The 22,515-nt window shown below is 42.2% G+C and overlaps 1 protein-coding gene across 2 annotated transcripts in view; it reads right to left on the bottom strand.

The window, feature by feature from the left end:
- Window positions 1–13,154: 13,154 nt before the first annotated feature.
- Window positions 13,155–22,515, bottom strand: part of gmps (guanine monophosphate synthase) — a 28,012-nt gene continuing 18,651 nt past the window's right edge. For both annotated transcript variants that reach the window (XM_078410976.1, XM_078410975.1), the window contains exons 8-16: window positions 21,881–22,032; window positions 21,582–21,755; window positions 20,837–20,942; window positions 20,639–20,754; window positions 18,860–18,985; window positions 17,659–17,774; window positions 17,429–17,559; window positions 16,259–16,431; window positions 13,155–15,422 (exon numbers count right to left, since the gene is read on the bottom strand). In XM_078410976.1, the coding sequence (XP_078267102.1) occupies window positions 15,321–15,422; window positions 16,259–16,431; window positions 17,429–17,559; window positions 17,659–17,774; window positions 18,860–18,985; window positions 20,639–20,754; window positions 20,837–20,942; window positions 21,582–21,755; window positions 21,881–22,032 (1,196 nt within the window). In that variant the 3' untranslated portion in view covers window positions 13,155–15,320. The remainder of the gene's footprint in view (window positions 15,423–16,258; window positions 16,432–17,428; window positions 17,560–17,658; window positions 17,775–18,859; window positions 18,986–20,638; window positions 20,755–20,836; window positions 20,943–21,581; window positions 21,756–21,880; window positions 22,033–22,515) is intronic.

The following is a 22,515-nucleotide window of genomic DNA, read 5'->3' as shown; positions in this document are numbered from 1 at the left end:
GATATTTAATTTGTTACGGTGGTCTTGGTATGAGGAGATGTGACTCTAATTAGGAAACTAATTATGGAATGTTGCTGCTTGCATTCCAGCTTCACACAGAAGCTTTAAGTTCATCTGCTTTTCATCCCAGTAAGTACACAAATTAACATGTTCTTTGTCTGGAACTATCTGAACTGCTGTTTAATGAAAGGTAGTACATAAATCGAGTAAGCCTGCAGCAAAAAAGCAGAAAGTGCTGGAAATATGTAGGAAGGAACTGCAGATGCTGGTTTACATCGAAGATAGAAGATAGACATTGAGGATAGGGCGGCACGGTGGCGCAGTGGTAGAGTTGCTGCCTTACAGTGAATGCAGCGCCGGAGACTCAGGTTCGATCCTGACTACGGGCGCCGTCTGTACGGAGTTTGTACGTTCTCCCCGTGACCTGCGTGGGTTTTCTCCGAGATCTTCGGTTTCCTCCCACACTCCAAAGACATGCAGGTTTGTTGGTTAATTGGCTGGGCAAATGTAAAAATTGTCCCTAGTGGGTGTAGGATAGTGTTAGTGTGCGGAGATCGCTGGGCGGCACGGACCCGGTGGGCCGAAGGGCCTGTTTCTGCGCTGTATCTCTAAATCTAAAAAAAATCTAAATCTAAAATGCTGGAGTAACTCAGCGGGACAGGCAGCATCTCTGGATAGAAGGAATGGGTGACGTTTCGGATCGAGACCGAGGTTCTTCAGACCGAGAGTCTGGGGAGAGGGATAAGTGTGTGAAAACAAGACATTAAGGAAAATGTAGAATAGATCATCGTTAGCTAGGGGAAGGTGACAACGAAGCATACAATGCAAAATTTAATTAGGGGCCAATCAGCCAGATCGGAGAACTGGGAAGGGAGAGGGATGGAGAGAGAAAGCAAGCGTTACTTGAAGTTAGAGGTCAATGTTCATACTGCTGGGGTGTAAGCTGCCCAAGTGAAATATGAGGTGCTGTTCCTCCAAAGGTCGGTGTGGGAAAGGGAATGGGAGTTAAAGTGTTTAGCAAACGGCAGATCAGGTAAGTTTAGGTGGGCTGGACTGTGTGGAGGTGTTCAGCGAAACGATCGCCGATCCTGCACTAGGTCTTGCTGATATATTGGAGTCCACAGCTGGAACAGCTGGTACAGTACATGAGGTTGGGGGAGGTGCAGGTGAACCTCTGCCTCACCTGGAAAGACTGTCGGGTTCTTGGACAGAGTCGAGGGGGGAGGTAAAGGGACAGGTGTTGCATCTCCTGCGGTTGCAGGGGAAAGTACCTGGGGAGGGGGTGGTTTGGGTGGGAAGGGATGAATTAACCAGGGAGTTGCGGAGGGAACGGTCTCTGCGGAAAGGGGTGGAGATGGGAAGATGTGGCTCATGGTGGGATCCCGTTGGAGGTGGGGAAAATGTCAGAGGATTATGTGCTGTATGCGACAGCTGATGGGGTGGAAGGTGAGGATGAGGTGGACTCTGTCCCTGTTGTGATTGCAGAGAGGGGGAGCAAGAGCGGAGCTGCGGGATATCGAGGAGACCGTGGGGCTCACGTTGTCGACCTCCCCGTGGTGAGCCTTGTCAACTGACCTCAGTCAGGTGAACGACAACAGACAGAGACAGCAGAAGCAGAAGCAGCTTCATAACTTCTGTTGCCTCAAACACAAGAAGAAGTGAGGAACTCATCTATGATGGAAGAGGGAAACCCCTGTTCCTTAAAGAATGAGGATATGTCCTGGTACGGAGCACCTCATCTTGGGCACAGATGCGGCATAGGAGGAGGAACTGGGAGGCAGGGTGGGAAGAAGTGTAGTCTAGATAGCTGTGGGAGTCAGTAGTGCTGGAAATGTCAGGTAATCCTTCTGCAGTTGTACAGGGCCCCAGTGAGACCGCACCTAGAGTACTGTGTGCAGTTTTGGTCTCCAAATTTGAGGAAGGATATTCTTGCTATTGAGGGAGTGCAGCATAGATTTACTAGGTTAATTCCCGGAATGGCGGGACTGTCATATGTTGAAAGACTGGAGCGACTAAGCTTGTATACAATGGAATTTAGAAGGATGAGAGGGGATCTTATCGAAACGTATAAGATTATTAAGGGGTTGGACACGTTAGAGGCAGGAAACATGTTCCCAATGTTGGGGGAGTCCAGAACAAGGGGCCACAGTTTAAGAATAAGGGGTAGGCCATTTAGACCAGAGATGAGGAAAAACCTTTTCAGTCAGAGAGTTGTGAATCTGTGGAATTCTCTGCCTCAGAAGGCAGTGGAGGCCAATTCTCTGAATGCATTCAAGAGAGAGCTAGATAGAGCTCTTAAGGATAGCGGAGTCAGGGGGTATGGGGAGAAGGCAGGAACGGGGTACTGATTGAGAATGATCAGCCATGATCACATTGAATGGCGGTGCTGGCTCAAAGGGCCGAATGGCCTACTACTGCACCTATTGTCTATTGTAATGGCAGCAGCATGGCAATGTGTTATTCAATTTCAGCGGTCTGTCCATATCATTCTCTATCCTTGTCTTTTTTCAATGTTCACCACCCTTCTCTCCCTCCTCCCCTACTGACATGTTTCCATGCTGTGTGACACTATGATGGGAAGATTGGAATGAAGATAATATTCTGAGAGCAAGCATAAACTGGCTGGGCCAAATGACCTTCTATATCATAACAAAAATATGAAAACATGAAATATGCAGCAATCAGAAAAGAACATGCCAGCTCAACTTTTAAGTATTATTTACTTCTTATTTTCTGTGTCCGAGTAATCAGAGTAATTGGATAATTCAGCAATTATTTCTCTACCACATCACCATTTGCACCTGTGTACCACAATCATGCAGAAAAGCAGGTGGCAACCTGAATAATTGCACCACTGTGAGATTCCATAAATATATGATTTTGCTTTCAAATAAGAAAATCTCAAAGTGGATGGCCTAAAAGAAATCTACTCTCGAGAAATTCTGTATTTCGAAGTGTGGTGTGGCTGAGTTAAATGTCATAAAACTCATGTCAGTATCTCTTCCCTTTTGGGGAACTAACATGAAAATACTATTCTCAAAAAATATCCAGTAACTTTTTGCGGACCATGAATTGTTCACTTTGTGGCGCGGTGGCGCAGCGGTAGAGTTGCTGCCTTACAGCAAATGCAGCGCCGGAGACTCAGGTTCGATCCTGACTACGGGCGCCGTTTGTACGGAGTTTGTACGTTCTCCCCGTGACCTGCCTGGGTTTTCTCCGAGATCTTCGGTTTCCTCCCACACTCCAAAGACGTACAGGTATGTAGGTTAATTGGCTTGGTAAATGTAACAATTGTCCCTAGTGTGTGTAGGATAGTGTTAATGTGCAGGGATCGGTGGTCAGCGCGGACCCGGTGGGCCGAAGGGCCTGTTTCCGTACTGTATCTCTAAACTAGACTACACAGAATATAGGGCGCAAAACACAAGAACAGAAAAAGCTTGTGAAACCCAGGTTGAAATCTTACTTGCGATCCATTAAAATCAACAGAATACCATGGTCTTCATGAAGCAAGAGGAATTGCCTTCAACACAGTCACCCCCACCAAGCTCATCACCAAACTCCACCAGCTAGGCCTCAGCTCGTCGTTATGTGACTGGATCCTGGACTTCCTGCTGGAGCGACCGCAGGCATTGAGAATGGGCCCGCACCTGACCTCCACTATCACCCTGAGTACCGGCACACAGGGCTGTGTTCTGAGCCCCATGCTCTACTCCATCTTCATACACGACTGTGTTCCTGCATTCGACACCAACACCATTGTCAAGTTTGCAGACGACACAACGGTGATCGGGCTGATCACCAACGGTGATGAAACAAAATACAGAGCGGAGGTACAGAACCTGGCGGACTGGTGCTCGGATAACAACCTGTCCCTAAATACCATCAAGACCAAGGAGCTGATCATCAACCTCCGTAGGTCACATAATAATGGGAAATACGCTCCGATCTTTATCAATGGGGACAGTGTGGAGAGAGTGTCCAGCTTCAAGATTCTGGGCACTCACATTTCGGAGGACCTAACATGGTCCAATAACATTGCTGCGCTGGTCAAGAAGGCACAGCAACGACTGTTCTACCTAAGAACACTGAAGAAGTCTAGTCTACCCCAACAGCTGCTGACGACATTCTACCGCTGCACCATAGAGAGCATCCTAACACATAGCATCCCTGTGTGGTACGTCAGCTGCACGGAGGCAGAGAGGAAAGCTCTTCAGCGAGTAGTCCATAGAGCTCAGAGGACCATCAGAACACAGCTACCAGCCTTGGAAGGCGTCTACAACACACGATGCCTCAGAAAAGCCACCAGCATCCACAAAGACTCTTCACACCCCTGCAACAGTCTGTTCGAACTTCTACCATCGGGCAGACGATACAAGGCCTTCTACGCCCGCACCTCCAGACTCAGGAACAGCTTCATCCCCAGGGCCATAGCTGCTATGAACCGGTCCTGCTGAGCCGGATGGTCACATCGCACAGTGAACCGGCACAGATCAACTTGCACTTTATATTGTTTTAACTGTCTCTAATTTTGTTTCTCTGGGTTGTCTAAATTTCCATTGATTAGCTAATTAATTTATTGCATTGTATGGGAGGCGCATTCCCGATCTCGTTGTACCACTGTACAATTACAATAAAGATATATTGTATTGTAGTGTAAGAAAATAACTGCAGATGCTGGTACAAATCGAAACTATTTATTCACAAAATGCTGGAGTAACTCAACGGGTCAGGCAGCATCTCAGGAGACAAGGAATATTGTATTGTTCATTGCGGGAGAGGGAGTAAAATAGCATGGGAGATGTGGACAACAGCAGAAGTGGAGAGATGACAGTGGCTCTAGAGTTTAATCTTGCATTTGGGAGAAGTTAATCAAAGAGAAGGAATAGAGAAACCGGTCCAATATAGGAGAGGGCAGACGGGGAATCAAAATGTCCAAGGCAACATGGCAGGCTATGCAATCATATTATCTTTTGTTTTATTGGAATATGCTGCCTATAAGACATTGTAGAGTTAGGCCATTCAGCCCATCAAGTCTGCTGTGCCAATCAATCAAGGCTGATCTATTTTTCTCTATTAATACCATTCTTCTCCCTTCCCCCATTAATCTTTGATGCCCTTGCTATTCAAGAACCTATTAATATCCATTTTAAAAATGAAGATGATGAATAAGTTTATTGGCCAAGTATGCATATACAAGGAATGTGCCTTGGTGCTCCGCTCACAAATGACAACACAAACATACAGTTAACAATTAAGGGTGCTGCACTGTAAGGAGTTTGTACGTTCTCCCCGTGACCTGCGTGGGTTTTCTCCGAGATCTTCGGTTTCCTCCCACACTCCAAAGACGTACAGGTATGTAGGTTAATTGGCTGGGTAAATGTAAAAATTGTCCCTAGTGGGTGTAGGATAGTGTTAATGTACGGGGATCACTGGGCAGCACGGACTTGGTGGGCCGAAAAGGCCTGTTTCCGGCTGTATATATATGATGATGATATGATGATGATGATGAATTAAGAATAAAGCGTAACCACATCAAAACAATAAGGATACAACATTACGGTCTAAACATGTGGATGACAATAAACCAGAGCAAAAAAGAGACTACAGGCTTTGGTTATTGAGTAGAACTATCACTCGTGGGGAAAAAGCTGTTTTTATGTCCGGCTGTGGCTGCTTTGACAGTCCGGAGTCGCCTTCCAGAGGGAAGTGCTTCAAAGAGTTTGTAGCCAGGGTGAGAGGGGTCAGAGATGATCTTGCCCGCTCGCTTCCTGGCCCTTGCGGTGTACAGTTCGTCAATGGGGGGAAGGTTGCAGCCAACAACCTTCTCAGCTGTGCGAACGATCCGTTGCAGCCTCCGGATGTCATGCTTGGTGGCTGAGCCAAACCAGACCATGATGGAGAAGGTGAGGACGGACTCACTGATAGCAGTATAGAATTGGACCATCATTGCCTGTGGCAGATTGTGTTTCTTCAGTTGCTGCAGGAAGTACATCCTCTGTTGGGCCTTTTTGACTGTGGAGTCGATGGTGGCCCCCCATTTAAGGTCCCTGGAGATGATGGTTCCAAGGAACTTAAATGACTCCACAGATGTGACTGTGGTGTTGTTGATGGTGAGTGGGGGGAGGGGAGGGGGATCTCTTCGAAAGTCTACAATTAGTTCCACTGTCTTGAGAGCATTGAGCTCCAGGTTGTTGCGATGGCACCTGGATGCCAGCTGTGTCACTTCCCCTCAAATACCCAATGACTTGGCCTCCACAGCCATCTGTGGCAATGACTTCCACAGATTCATCACCCTCTGGCTGAAGAAATTCCTTCTCATCTCCATTCTAAGGGTACATCTTTTTATTCAGAGACTGCCCTTTCTCTGGTCCTGGACTCTCCCACGACAAGAAACATCCTATCCACTCTATCAAGGACGTTTATTATTCAATATGTTGATATAATCTTATAGTTATGTGACATCAGTCTGAAGAAGGGTCTCAACCCGAAACGTCACCCATTCCTTCTCTCCAGAGATGCTGCCTGACTCGCTGAGTTACTCCAGCATTTTGTGATACTTTCGATTTGTACCAGCATCTGCAGTTATTTTCCTACTTCGTACAAGCAGCGTTAATTCACTGAACTTCCTAAAAAAAGGAAAATATGCATAGCTCAAGTGACCTCTACCAACATTAAAATCAGGATAAAATCTTTTCCCAACTCTCAATTCGGGATTGTGGTCATCATAAATGTATGTCCCTTATGGCAAGTTGTGGACCATGTCCGTCTCCTCTGAGCATTGGTGATAACTGCCTTCATCCCGTTATTCACATTTGCACCCTTGGAAATATAGTCCGATGGCAAAGTTTTAGATTTAGAGATACAGCGCAGAAACAGGCCCTTCGGCCCACCGGGTCCGCGCCGCCCAGCGATCCCTGCACACTAACACTATCCTACACCCACTAGGGACAATTTTTACATTTGCCCAGCCAATTAACCTACATACCTGTACGTCTTTGGAGTGTGGGAGGAAACTGAAGATCTCGGAGAAAACCCACGCAGGTCACGGGGGGAACGTACAAACTCCGTACAGACGGCGCCCGTAGTCAGGATTGAACCTGAGTCTCCGGCGCTGCATTCACTGTAAGGCAGCAACTCTACCGCTGTGCCACCGTGCCGCCCTCAAGTTCCAAACCTAAAGCAACATGGAGGCAGGAAAGAGTAATCAAAGTTGCCCCAATTGCCTCACTTCAGTCTGAAGGGACCCAACGCGAAACATCATCAATCCGTGCACTCCAGGGATGCTGACTGACCCTTTGAGTTACTCCAGCACTTTATCTTTTTGTACTGCCTAGTTATTTGAAATCACATAAGCTGTTATTGTTGCCAACATGAGTTTCTTTAAATTGTGCAGTCTCTGCATTTCTAATCCGGATCTCCATTGCTTCATTCTGTCCCAATAGCTCTTTTCAGTTCATTCTCCTTAGCTCACTCCTATTTTCTATACATCTGACTTTTACAATGTTTCCGGATTAGGTATTTTCTTTTCTATTATTCCCCTAATAGACAATAGGTGCAGGAGTAGGTAATTCGGCCCTTCAAGCCAGCACCACCATTCAATGTGATCATGGCTGATCATTCTCAATCAGTACCCCGTTCCTGCCTTCTCCCCATACCCCCTGACTCCGCTATCCTTAAGAGCTCTATCTAGCTCTCTCTTGAAAGCATTCAGAGAACTGGCCTCCACTGCCTTCTGAGGCAGAGAATTCCACAGAATTACAACTCTCTGACTGAAAAAGTTTTTCCTCATCTCTGTTCTAAATGGCCTACCCCTTCTTCCTAAACTGTGACCCCTGGTTCTGGACTCCCCCAACATTGGGAACATGTTTCCTGCCTCTAATGTGTCCAACCCCTTAATAATCTTATATGTTTCAATAAGATCCCCTCTCATCCTTCTAAATTCCAGTGTATACAAGCCTAGTCACTCCAGTCTTTCAACATACGACAGTCCCGCCATTCCAGGAATTAACCTAATAAACCTACGCTGCACGCCCTCAACAGCAAGAATATCCTTCCTCAAATTTGGAGACCAAAACTGCACACAGTACTCCAGGTGCGGTCTCACTAGGGCTCTGTACAACTGTAGAAGGACCTCTTTGCTCCTATACTCAACTCCTCTTGTTATGAAGGCCAACATTCCATTGGCTTTCTTCACTGCCTGCTGTACCTGCATGCTTCCTTTCAGTGACTGATGCACCAGTACACCCAGATCTCGTTGAACGTCCCCTTTTCCTAACTTGACACCATTCAGATAATAATCCGCCTTCCTATTCTTACCACCAAAGTGGATAACCTCACACTTATCCACATTAAACTGCATCTGCCATGCATCCGCCCACTCACACAACCTGTCCAAGTCACCCTGCAACCTCATAGCATCTTCCTCACAGTTCACACTGCCACCCAGCTTTGTGTCATCTGCAAATTTGCTTATGTTACTTTTAATCCCTTCATCCAAGTCATTAATGTAAATTGTAAATAGCTGCGGTCCCAGCACCAAGCCTTGCGGTACCCCACTGGTCACTGCCTGCCATTCTGAAAGGGACCCATTTATCCCCACTCTTTGCCTTCTGTCTGCCAACCAAATTTCTATCCACGTCAGTACCCTACCACCAGTGCCAAGATGTTTTGAGGGTCTGACTTGTCTTACCATTTTCTGTTTGCTTCTTAGTTTAGTTTAGAGATACAGCGTGGAAACAGGCCCTTCGGCCCACCGAGTCCATGCCAACCAGCGATCCCCACACATTAGTTCCTTCCTAAACACTAAGGACAATTTACAGCAGCCCATTAACCTACAAACCTGCACGTCTTTGGAATGTGGGAGAAAACCGGAGCACCCGGAGAAAACCCACGCGGTCCCAGGGAGAACGCACAAACACTGTACGGACAGGACCCAAGGTCAGGATCTGGTCTCTGGCGCTGTAAGGCAACAACTCCACCGCTGCGCCAATGTGTCGCCCTTAACTGTGGTTCGTATTAATTTCCTTGCTCGTGCATGTTCTTACCCTATTTGTCCTGAGCAAATAATTCACAATTGTACCCAAGGGAAAAAAATGTGTCACTGGCACCAGGATTTAAAAAATAGCAGAGACCAAAAGGAACGATTATTAATACATGAAAATGCAATTAGGAAATCTTATGAGAAATGACAGATTAAAAACGGGAAATGTGCTTAAATTGCAGGAAGAAACCAAAAGGAGCTGTGAGCTATAAAGTGTCATTACAATGGCCTTGGGTATTAACTTTAATAATAGTTCTACTGGGAAGATAGCACCCAGAGGGCAATAACTAATTCTGGCCGTCTAATGATTACAACACATGTAACTCATTTTTTGACATTATTCTCAGAAATTATTTATCAGTAACTTGTTTACTGACAGGTCAATTGAATTCCCAGTCTCCTGCAACTATAAGGAAATGGATAGCAGATTGGTCTTGAGATACAGGGTGGAAACAGGCCCTTCGGCCCACCGAGTCCGTGCTGACCAGTGATCGCACTATCAAACACACTTGGGACAATTTAACTAAAGCCAATTAACACACAAACCTACATCTTTGGAGTGTGGGAGGAAACCGGAGCACCAGGAGAAAACCCACATGGTCACAGGGAGAGCGTAGACAGCACCCATAGTCAGGATCAAACCCATGTCTCTGGCGCTGTAAGACAGCAATTCTACCACTGTACTTATTTCACATTATTCTTATGACTAACAAAAAGGGCTTTTCATTCAATCAGTTTATGTCAGATTTGAGCTAACTTCTCAGAAGAAATAATGTTTTAATGCAGTCACCTGAACGTTTGATAATGGATCCCTTGGTTGCTCCATCTTCCCGATTGGTATGGTATTAATACACCTGCATTATTCCAGGCATATTACTTTGAAATTCATTTCTGGTCAGTTGTAGTGCAGTTATTTGTCAATAATTGCACTAAGAAATTTATTTCACTAGTCAATAGAATTGAATTTCAGTGGCAGTGTAAAATATGCTGGAAAGAACTACAGATGCTGGTTTAAATCAAAGATAAGACAAAATGCTGGAGTAGCTTTTTAAGAGAGGGAGAGAGAAAACGGGAAATTAAAGACCAGTTAGTCTGACATCAGTGGTGGGGAAGATGCTGGAGTCAATTATAAAAGACAAAATTGCGGAGCATTTGGATAGTAGTAACAGGAACGTTCCGAGTCAGCATGGATTTACGAAGGGGAAATCATGCTTGACTAATCTTCTGGAATTTTTTGAGGATGTAACTAGGAAAATTGAAAGGGGAGGGCCGGTGGATGTGGTGTACCTTGACTTTCAGAAAGTCTTCGACAAGGTCCCACATAGGAGATTAGTGGGCAAAATTAGAGCACATGGTATTGGGAGTAGGGTACTGACATGGATAGAAAATTGGTTGACAGACAGAAAGCAAAGCGTGGGGATAAATGGGTCCCTTTCAGAATGGCAGGCAGTAACTAGTGGGGTACCGCAAGGCTCGGTGCTGGGACCGCAGCTATTTACAATATTTATTAATGACTTGGATGAAGGGATTAAAAGTACCATTAGCAAATTTGCAGATGATACAAAGCTGGGTGGCAGTGTGAACTGCGAGGAAGATGCTATGAGGTTGCAGGGTGACTTGGACAGGTTGTGTGAGTGGGCGGATGCATGGCAGATGCAGTTTAATGTGGATAAGTGTGAGGTTATCCACTTTGGTGGTAAGAATAGGAAGGCAGAGTATTATCTGAATAGTGTCAAGTTAGGAAAAGGGGACGTACAACGAGATCTGGGTGTCCTGGTGCATCAGTCACTGAAAGGAAGCATGCAGGTACAGCAGGCAGTGAAGAAAGCCAATGGAATGTTAGCCTTCATAACAAGAGGAGTTGAGTATAGGAGCAAAGCGGTCCTTCTGCAGTTGTACAGGGCCCTGGTAAGACTGCACCTGGAGTACTGTGTGCAGTTTTGGTCTCCAAATTTGAGGAAGGATATTCTTGCTATTGAGGGCGTGCAGCGTAGGTTTACTAGGTTAATTCCCGGAATGGTGGGAATGTCATATGTTGAAAGACTGGAGCGACTAGGCTTGTATACACTGGAATTTAGAAGGATGAGAGGGGGTCTTATCGAAACGTATAAGATTATTAAGGGGTTGGACACGTTAGAGGCAGGAAACATGTTCCCAATGTTGGGGGAGTCCAGAACCAGCGGCCAGTTTAAAAATAAGGGGTAGGCTATTTAGAACGGAGATTCGGAAAAACCTTTTCAGTCAGAGTTGTAAATCTGTGGAATTCTCTGCCTCAGAAGGCAGTGGAGGCCAATTCTCTGAATGCATTCAAGAGAGCTAGATAGAGCTCTTAAGGATAGCAGAGTCACGGGGTATGGGGAGAAGGCAGGAACGGGGTACTGATTGAGAATGATCAGCCATGATCACATTGAATGGTGGTGCTGGCACGAAGGGCCGAATGGCCTACTCCTGCACCTATTGTCTAACTCAGCAGGACAGGCAGCATCTCTGGAGAGAAGGAATGGGTGATGTTTAGGGTCGAGACCCTTCTTCAGACTGATCTGTGGTGTATATTAATATGTGCTGTATTCATTGTATTTTATAACACCTCTAGTTCCACTCACCAGAGATGAATATCTAGGCAACGGTATTCTGCTTCCTCTTCACCATCCAGGCCGATTTGTAAAGAATAGTTGTTACATTAATTAAAATAAATCAAGTCCTTTTGCATAGCTGCAATTCATAAATTTCATTTTATATCTTCATCGAGGAAACTGTAGCACCCAGAAGAAACCCACGTGAACCCAACAGGGAGAACGTGCAAACTCCACACAGAGAACACCCGAGGCTAGAATTGAACCTGGGTCTCTGGCGCTGTGAGGTAACACCTCTACCAGCCGTGCCACTGTCTTGGTTTTGCTGCATGTAGGCATGGACTGTCTCATTCCGTGAGGAATTATGAATGTAGTTGAATGTTGTACATTGAACAAGTCACTGAGCCTTGAGACAGAGGGATAGCCCATCTCTACAGCTTCTTGCCTTCAGTCAAGTCAAGTCAAGTCAATTTTATTTGTATAGCACATTTAAAAACAACCCACGTTGACCAAAGTGCTGCACATCTGATTAGGAAAAAAAAAAAGAAACAACATACAGTGGCAGGCAGCCAAACACAACGGCGCGGCCATCTTGAACAAAACGACATGGATAGGGTAGGTTAAGAGGGATATGGGTCAAAGGCAGGCAGGTGGGACGTTTAGACAGGGCATGTTGGTCGGCATGAGCAAGTTGGTCTAAAGGGCCTATTTCAACATCGTATGGCTATATTGCGTACAAAAGTCAGGAGGTCATGTTGCAGCTGTATAAAACTTTTTGATTAGGCTGCATTCGGAATATTCTATCGCCCCATTACAGAAAGGACATGGAAGGTTAGAAAGGGCACTGAAGAGCTTCAGTAGGACATTTCCTGGAATAGATATCAGTTGCAAAATGAAACTGGAGATGCTTGGATTGCATTTGCCGAAGTAGAGACCCGATAGGAAGTTTATAAAATTATAAGGGGATTAGATAGGGTACAGTCGCCCCCCTCCCCAGTAGAAATATCAAACACTGAAGGACCAGCTATTTAAGGTGAGAGGGGTGTAGGGCAACTTTTTTAAATAGAGCTGTAGGTGCCTTAAATGTGCTGTTGAGATGTTGGGGGGGGGGGGGGGGGGGAGATTTTGGAAGCAAGCATGATGCCAATGCTTAAGAGCTATTTAGACAGATACATGAACATGCAGGGAAACAAGGAATCTGGATCAGAAGCAGGCAGGTGGGATTGATTTAATTTGGCACTATGGTCGGCACCACTTCATGCCCATAGGGTCTGTTGTTGTGCTGCACCATTCTATCTCCTGCAATGATCAAAGACATATGCTATCTGGTTACAATGTTAAGACAATTACGGCACAGTGCACTACAGCAACTACACCACGGACTACAACTAGGAGAAGGAATACTACGGTGCAAACAAACAGTGATTTTTCAGAAATATGCAAAACCAAAAGTGGACCTCAAATATAGAAATGAAGACCATGATAGCAATAACGAGCTGTATGGGGAAATAGTTTCTGAACTGTTTGGAATTTTATTGATCAAACAATAGTCCATCCAGTTTACACGGAAAAGACAAAGCAATTTAATACTATACTTTATTGAGACGCAACAGAATCTGTAGATAGGAAATACGCATGCAATAAAATGAATTACTAAGAAAATAGTTTACAGCAGCACCTATATATATATATTTATACACTGACATAAGTCACTTAAGTTATTTGCATGTTGACCAATAGATCTCTTTTCCAGCAAGATTGCAAAAGGATACATGCCCTTGACTTACACTTCCAAAATACCCTTTTTCTTGCTTCATGCCCATCAGGTTCTTGAAAAGGCAGTTTGCTTAATTTTATTATTTAAGATGGAGATCTCAGAAGAAAACTACTGGTCAGTCTTTTTTAATGGCAAGGTTCACGCACTTGGACTCACATTTTCCTCAATGTTGGTTACATACAACTTGAATATAAAATTCTCACTTTGTACCTACTATAAAGGTTGACTTTAACCAGAATGGAAAAACAAAAGATTGGAGTACTGACCTAAATGCTGTGATTTAGGCATTTCTTTTTAAAGGAACCGGATCAGAAAAAATTGAGATCTTTTTTTTAGCTGAAGAATCTTTCGCGGTCACATTAGAATTCATGATTCTCCCGCCATCCCCCCAGAATAAAACTGTGTGCTACACCAGAAGCATGATGAATAACCCAGCTGTTATAAAACAGCAGTCTTGGCAATGTAGATTGTTCAGACATTAAAATAAGGCTTCAGATATTGGCATGAAATCAGTACTTTGTTTTACTATGCCATACCAGTGCTTCCAGTAGCTATTAATTGAAATTAAGAGAAAAATACCTCAAATTAAGTCTTTGGTGCTAGTTTTGCTTTTTTCAAACAGCTGAATTATAGAGCAACTTGATTAAACAGTTTGTTCAATCCACGTACAAGTCTGTACCTTAGCTGCAAAGGGTTTAAAAGTCACATTTCATTATACTAGTTCTTCAGATTTTTAGATGGGTTAAAATATTAACTTTCATGCATGCATAAATGAAATCTAGATTAAGTAATGCATAGAAATAGCAAGGTAGATGGTTCTTTAAACGTAAAAATTCTAGTTTTAACAAATTGAACAGAGTTTTTATGGATATGAAAACAGCTGGACTTCAGCCAAACAGACTAGATGTTCATGAATGCCTCCATAGCAAACCCAAAACAAGAAATCCTTTACATTGTGCTATTAACACAGATACGGTTGTGTGGAAATTTCAGAACTTCATCTTATGAATTTATTAGTTTGACAAAGTTTACAATTATAAATTACAATTTCTGACCATGGGATATGCAAATGATCAAATTAAGGCAATAGACAACAACTAGCGTTTGTATGATGTTGGAAAACTTATCATATACAAGATAGGTATCAAATTGAAACTATTTCATGGAATGAAATAGTCAGTTCATAAAATAGATACAAAATTGTCAAATGATACATTAAAAAGGCTGCTGTTGGAAAATGCTAATCCTCTTATACATCAAATAAAATTTGTTCACCCAAATTAGGAAATATATACAGTACAATAAAGTTAGCTGTTAATACCCATCCAAAAATTATCAAGATTTTTGGCAAAAAATAAAATACTCCGAAAGTTCAATCGGCCATTAAAATCATAAGTGCATTCCTTTTAGTCATTTCCAAGATTATAGTGAAAAGGCCAAAGTCGATAACTTGATAATCTCAAAAAATGCAATTATAAACCATCAAGGATTTTATATAGACTGGAATACACTTAACCTTATCCATACAATTCAATACAATCTATTATTTGGCAAAATACTTAACATTTCTGATCAAAAAGAAAATTGGTCACAGCAGGAAACAAGCTTTGCAATGACACAGTGGCAATGGCTTAAGTAAATGTACTGTAAATGAACTTCATTCCAGGATATACAAAAAAACTAATTAGAGGACATCAAAATACATCAGCAAAAGCTGAATCATTTTACCGGGACAACCTGATGCCGAATTCATTCACCCATACATATCCTCGGCCCGTTAAAGTGTGTCCTTGCAAAGCACTGAATTACACACCAGGCTCCAGGGATGGGTGGGGTTAGACACAACAAAAAAAGGTGCAAAGTAGCAGCTCCATTTACACTTTCACCATACTAACATCGGGAATGTTTCCAGAGAAGGAAGTTACTGCCTTCACTCCCATTCTGTGGTTCCGGGCGGCTTAGAGGTCATGTCATACATCACACGAGAGACTCCAGGAATCTTCTTTATTTCTCTCACCATTTTAGAAATAACCTGACATTTACAAAAAAAACTTTATTAATATGTAGTTTCATCTAAACTTCAGTTTAGAGATACAACATGGAAACAGGGCCTTCGGCTCAACGAGTGCACGCTGATCACCCGTTCACACTAGTTGTTATCCCATTTTCGCATCCACTCCTTATACACTAGGAGCAATTTACCCACGCCAATTAACCCACAAATCCTCACGTCTTTGGGTTGTGGCAGGAAACCCATGCGGTCGCAGGGAGAACGTGCAGATTCCACACTGACAACACCCAAGGTCAGGATCAAACCCAGGTCGCTGGCACCGTTGGCAGTAGTTCTACCAGCTGCGCCACCGTGCCGCACATTATACAGCACTGAAGTATTTTATGATGGAGGTAGAAATCTCAAATGTCTGACCAGAACAAGATAACATCATGTCATAAATACCCTGTCTTTACTGATCATTAGTCAAGGATTGTTTAAAACTGCTCCTTATGTTGAACCTGAAAAGAAAAAAGTCAGTACTTCCAGAAATAAGTCACCAACTAGGTGATTAAGGTAGAAACTAGAGCACCCTGCTAGCATGATTGAAAATTGGCACTGTCTCGTTCAACATTTGAATAGGTATTTCAAAAAAAAACTTGGTCGCCAACATGGGTTCACCAAAAATAATAATGGAATTTCAGGGGGGGGGGGGGGGGGGGGAAACGAGAGAACATAATTTATTGTCCAAATATACTTAAATGCCATGTTAATTTCAGTATCAAATGAGAATGAAAATACTTTTATTCAATAATATTTCTGAGTCAAGACTAGCGAACACCCCACAGGATGTGCATCTAAACAAAATGCAAACTCACCTCTTCAGGAATGTGGTCACCAGGAGTTGCTGGGATGCCAGTCATGAAATCACTTGTAATAAAGGTCCGAATAACTACAGATCTCTGGCAAGATGGTTGCTTTTGCAGTGGGTCACGGTCAAAATGCAACGGAGTTAAAATAATTGGCATCTGACTAATTTTCCCAGAGAAACCTACAAAGCATAAACATGATTCAATATTTGTCAGAGCCAATGCAGGGCTAGATCAATTGCAGATAATAAATGTATTTACGTCAAATTAATTGGTATTCAATTAATTGTTATCTACCGTTCAAAGTAGAAACCTAGCTAATAAAAGCAAAAACATCCCTCTCGGCACCTTGTATTTATTCCACGTTCAACCATCTTGTTGATTAATTTAATCCAAGTTTCCAAAGCTTCTTTGAATCTTCTCTGCATATCACACCATCATCATGTTTTCATCATCAGATCTGGATATATTGGACCTGATCTCCTCATCCAAATCATCAGATTTTATTTTTATATAAAATTCTTTATCATGATCTTTCTTCCCTCAAGGCCCCATATCTATCAGACTTTTAACACCATCATTCAACAGTATTAGATTTTAAACAGTACATTCTTTCATTGGGACCTCAACATTCTGATCTCGTAAAGCTTCTTATTTACTCTCTGAATTCATCTCCACACATTAATCTTATTTAGCTGGTCCAGCTAATGTAGATTAGAGAACCTTATAATTATATGAATCTGATTTTACAATACTGCTTCCTTCCCACTGATGCGTGGGAACTTAAAATCAACTTAGCTCTACTCAAAATGTATTCTGCAGAAGGGAACTGCAGAAGCTGGAGTCACTCAGCAGAATAGGCAGCAACTTTGGACAGAAGGGATGGGTGAAACTGTAACTTTTACCTCCAATTCCACACTTCTCTCCACCTGGAGATTCCCTGACCCCTGCCAGCACAGCTTTTAGGCCTCAGACTCATGATTGCAGGTTACAGTATCTACCTATATTTTAACATATTACACCATATTTCACATGCCCAACTATTCCCTACATACAAAAACTGCTGAAAATCAAATGTAGACCAATTTGAATTCACTAGAAAGAAAAATGTTGTCATCTCATCCTTAGAAATCTCACTTACAGACAAAACTTAAGTATACCTAATAAGCTCATTCTTACCAGACTCCCTCAGAATGTTGTGAGCCTCAAAGTCAGCCTGCCGGAGTGTGCTCAGCACTCCAGTAGTTAGAAAAGTTGGTGTTACATCCATAATGGGTTCTCGGATATGTGGTCCAAAAATGTACACAACTCTGAAACACAACCGTAGCAGAATAAATCCATAACAGCAAACAACCTTGATGAGGTCTAATTTTCATTTCATATTTATTACAATTAAAAAAAAAACAAACCTGTTAATATTATGACATATTCGTGGAATAAGTCTGACCAAGAACATGAGGGAATCCCAGTGTGGTGCATCCTTGCTTGATATTCCGCAAACATAGCTATATGAACGGCAGTCACCCTGCAAGACAATGTTCAGAGAATTAGAGAACTGCTTCAAAGTTACTCTAGCCAATAGACAATAGGTGCAGGAGTAGGCCATTCGGCCCTTCGAGCCAGCACCGCCATTCAATGTGATCATGGCTGATCATTCTCAATCAGTACCCCGTTCCTGCCATGTCCCCATACCCCCTGACTCCGCTATCGTTAAGCGCTCTATCTAGCTCTCTCTTGAAAGCATCCAGAGAATTGGCCTCCACTGCTTTCTGAGGCAGAGAATTCCACAGATTTACAACTCTGAGTGAATTATTTTTTTCTCATCTCCGTTCTAAATGGCCTACCCCTTATTATTAAACTGTGGCCCCTGTTTCTGGACGCCCCAACATTGGGAACATGTTTCCTCTAGCCTCTAGCGTGTCCAACCCCTTAATAATCTTATGGTCACTGTACACGGCCATGTGATAAAGTGATAAGTAATCACTTCTATTGACACGTGTACAGTGATACTATTACGCAATGTAACATACAGCCTTTTGTATTATCAGCTGGCTGTTAAAAAATATAAACTTAAGGCTATTATAAAGACCTTTATTTCTGAAAACCCTGTTGGGGAAAAAAATGTTAGTGAGTTTGAAATTTGCTAGCCTCTATTGCCTTTTCCCCATATTGATACTGTTATTTTTCTAAAGCAATTTTCTGTAACACGAGGTTTCTTAGTACTGCATCTATCAGTTTATACCAGAACTAATTGCATATGCGATTCGTGAAAGTTATGAATGTGGCTAAGAATGTCGTCCATTGTGATCCGGGTGGTTTGGGGGGGGGGGGGGGGGGGGGGGTGAGGTGCAGACCAACCTGCACCCAGGAGACTAAATGATCCTTTCGAGACGAGGAAAGGCACAACCCTCCATTCACTTGGCTCACAAACTAATACATGCACTTACAGACCGATATGGATAGCAAACCAGCCAACACCAACCAATGGCAATTTAGTCGGTCTAGATTTATTATTGTCACATGTACCAAAGTACAGCTTTGTTTTGCATGCTTTGTAAACAGATCAGATATACCACACACAGATACACAAAACTTTAGAAGTTTACTAACCTGTACTCCTACAGTTTTAATGGGCATCAAAAAAGCATTTAGTGAATGCAGGCTTGTAATTTGCAACAGTTTTTCTTGTTCTTCATCACTCATACAGGTTTTGACCCTCTGAAGTAAAGTGTGTGGCTGCACAAGAACATATCATTACTGCATAAGATTTTTGCATTAGTTTCTGCAAGAACATTGCTGAAAACCAGCATAAAGTTTGCAGGAAATATATTCAAAGGGTGTGGATATGACCGGATATCCTGAATATCCCCAAATTGATTGATCTGCTTGGCCAATTAAGAGCAGATTTGAATTCCAGAAGTTAAATCCTCCGCCCATCTCATCTTCCCCGCATCTCTGAATATTGGACCAGTAACAAACCAGCACACTAACATATACCAGTAGTTTTTTTGTACATACAATATACAGGTAAACCAGAGAAACAATTGAAGAATGATTCCAGGTATGTTGTATTTATTTTCTCTCTCAAAGAGCAATTGTGCCACAACCCCACATCACCTACAAGTTTTTGACCTAAGCACTGAAGGGAATAGTTTCTCCTTTTTATTAAAACACCTCCATCTGAAATCATCATCTATTAAGTCACTTGTTAATGTGTTTTTCACAGAGAACAGTCTTACACATTCCCCCCCCCCGCGCAGAACAAAAATCCTTTACCCCAGTAATAGTCTGGTAAACTGCAACCCAAATAACTTTACTTTTCTAAACTGTGTTTTCAGCAGTACCAGTAATAATCCATCCAAATAGTAACCTATTATTAAAAATCCAACAAGCTATTTTCATTTACATTCTCTCGCTGAACGAAGTAACACAAATGCTTTAACAACTTTATTAGCCAGCGACCATCCTCAGTGTTAAATAAGTGTTCACAGATCCACACTTTTAAAACTGGCACAGCTTTTTTTGTAATTATGGTGTGAAAATGTCAGGAAATTAAGGCAAGCTGCAGGTGACATGTGACATTACAAATACTGTAATCTGCTAGAACCTTGCACTGCACAAGACATCTTCACTGGTAAAAATATCCAGAACATCAGCTCTGTAAACATCCCCTCTACACATTGAAATCAGTTGGATCAAGCTAGCTAAATTAGTACTGCTTCTGAATGCAACAGAACGTCACCTCAGAATAAGTATTCAGTTATTCAAAAATTCCTAAAGAAAATTTAAAGAATCTGAAAGACTAGTTTTCAGTAAATACAGATGCTCTGAAGAAACCCTAAAACTTGATATCCTATGGGTTTAATTACTTAAAAAAGTCAAAGAAATATCAGCGTCCATTTTGCTTGTGCACCCTTTAAGTCAGAAGTGAAATTACCCAGCTCTCACAAACCAATGGCCTTTCACCTCATTCCACGAAAATCTAGGTATACTTAATTTATCATTCTTAAAAATTAAACAAATTGATCAGCTGTTAATTTTGTGAAAACATTACAGCATTGTTCAGCTCCTGGCCCAAATAATAGCTGTGCTCACGAAGGGAATTTACTTTTATGAAGACAGTGCAAAATCATCATCACCGGAGGGTCAGGCAGCACATCATCCAACAACTGCTCCGTTGTTGATATCCCCATTTCAGATCAGTCTCCCGAAAATTAAAATTTAAGCCATTATCTGTCTACAGTTCGCAAAGTTTGTACACTGCTGGGTTATTTGAACAAGGAATACATTGGATTCTACAACTATTTAAAAATAAATTAAAATGAATTGGCAACTGCTCTCTCAATTGCAGTAAAAGTCAAGGAAAAAAATAAAAAGATCAATGTTTACCTTTTTCACACTGGCAGAGAAATCAGCTAAGATTTTCAGAATGTTGTTGGTCTCTGCAAAGTCCTTGCAAATATAAGGCTCGTCAGCACAGATTATTCTAATAGCAAGACCGGGGCCTTTAAAAGAAAATTCAAAGTCAAAAATTACTTAAAATACTATAAAAGAGACGACATAAAGGCGGGACTATATTTAATTTACCTGGAAATGGGTGCCTTGACACAAGATCTTCAGGAAGACCCAGCTCCCGGCCCAACGCCCTGACTTCATCTTTGTGAAAATCTTTTAGTGGCTCTATGACTTTGCCCTGGAACAACAAATTCACATTGCGTATATACTCAAACTATGAAATGCAGTTGAAAACTAAATTAACAAACATAAACACGTGTATACAATTGCTTAAGACTGGATCATGGCTGACTATCACAACATAGTCACTGGGCATCTTGATCGGAAAGGACAGGGTGGGCCAAAGTGCCAGTTTTCATGCTGTATGACTAAGCTACGAAATCACCACAAAATCTGTAGCCAAAGGGTGAGGGGAAAACCTAAGAATAAAGGATTAACTAATTTAAACTTTGGATGCAAGTACTACATTTTGTTTGAATCACAAGAAACAAATATACAATAGGTGCAGGAGTAGGCCATTCGGCCCTTCGAGCCAGCACCGCCATTCAATGTGATCATGGCTGATCATTCTCAATCAGTACTCCGTTCCTGCCTTCTCCCCATACCCCCTGACTCCACTATCCTTAAGAGCTCTATCTAGCTCTCATGAATACATTCAGAGAATTGGCCTCCACTGCCTTCTGAGGCAGAGAATTCCACAGATTCACAACTCTCTGACTGAAAAAGTTTTCCCTCATCTCCGATCTAAATGGCAAACATGCAGATAGTTCCGCAATTCTTTTTAATCTAGAAACAAGGCTGACAAAATTCTACTGACCTCTTCTCTCAACTTTCGTATTAATTCTGTATCATTATGATGAGTTTTGATGACATCTGCTTTCCCGCTTGCCTCTACGGACGCACTTTCAATTAAATCTGGCCTCAAAGTACCTTGTGCAAGGTAGACTTCTTCAGGTTTTAGATTCATTTCCCCAATTACTTCATTTGCAACCTACAAAAACAAATTTGAAAAAGCTTTGGTACTTAACATGCTTCACAGAATTTTAAATACTCAGCTGTAATTTTGAGTGCACCAACATTAGTTCAATTCATATTATAGGGTTCATTCAAAAGTACCTTCACAAAAGTATCCCCTATTATTTTTCTTTTCTCTTCTGGATTTGTTGTCATATTTAGAGTTTTGCTTATTCGCTTCCTTGGAGTTCTGTCTTCTTCTGAAATTGGAAGCGTTGTTGTCCCGTTGTAGAATGCATGTGCTGCATTAATCACTGAAAGTTTAAATATACTATTAATTTGCAGAATAAAGATGTACAGATTAATTGGCTTGGTATAAGTGTAAATTGTCCCTAGCGGTGTAGGATAGCGATAGTGTGCAGGGATCGCTGGTCAGTGTGGATTTGTTGGGCCGAAGGGCCTGTTTCCGCGCTATATCTCTAAACTAAACTAAAATAAATAGAATTGTATTCTTTAAATTCAATTTAAAATTGAATGCAAAATGCTAAAGCTGCATGTGCATTTAATTACACTTGCTATACAAAGAAAACATTTTTGCCCATAAGAGATTGCTTCAAACTTTTATTTAGTGAACTAATATAATGGGTAAAAGCTTAAATTACCAGTTCTTATGCTCTCACTTTGGGTATATATGTTTCTTTGTAGCCTCCCTATATTCTCTGCAGAACCCTATATTGTGCTCATGCTTGGCTCATCAGTTAATTTAGCAATCTTGTACAAATGAAATTTATACAAAT

This window comes from Rhinoraja longicauda, chromosome 13 (genome assembly GCF_053455715.1).
Source record: "Rhinoraja longicauda isolate Sanriku21f chromosome 13, sRhiLon1.1, whole genome shotgun sequence".
Taxonomy (NCBI): Eukaryota; Metazoa; Chordata; class Chondrichthyes; order Rajiformes; family Arhynchobatidae; genus Rhinoraja; species Rhinoraja longicauda.
Note: the sequence above shows the minus strand (reverse complement) of the source record. Positions and strands in the feature narration are given on the sequence as shown.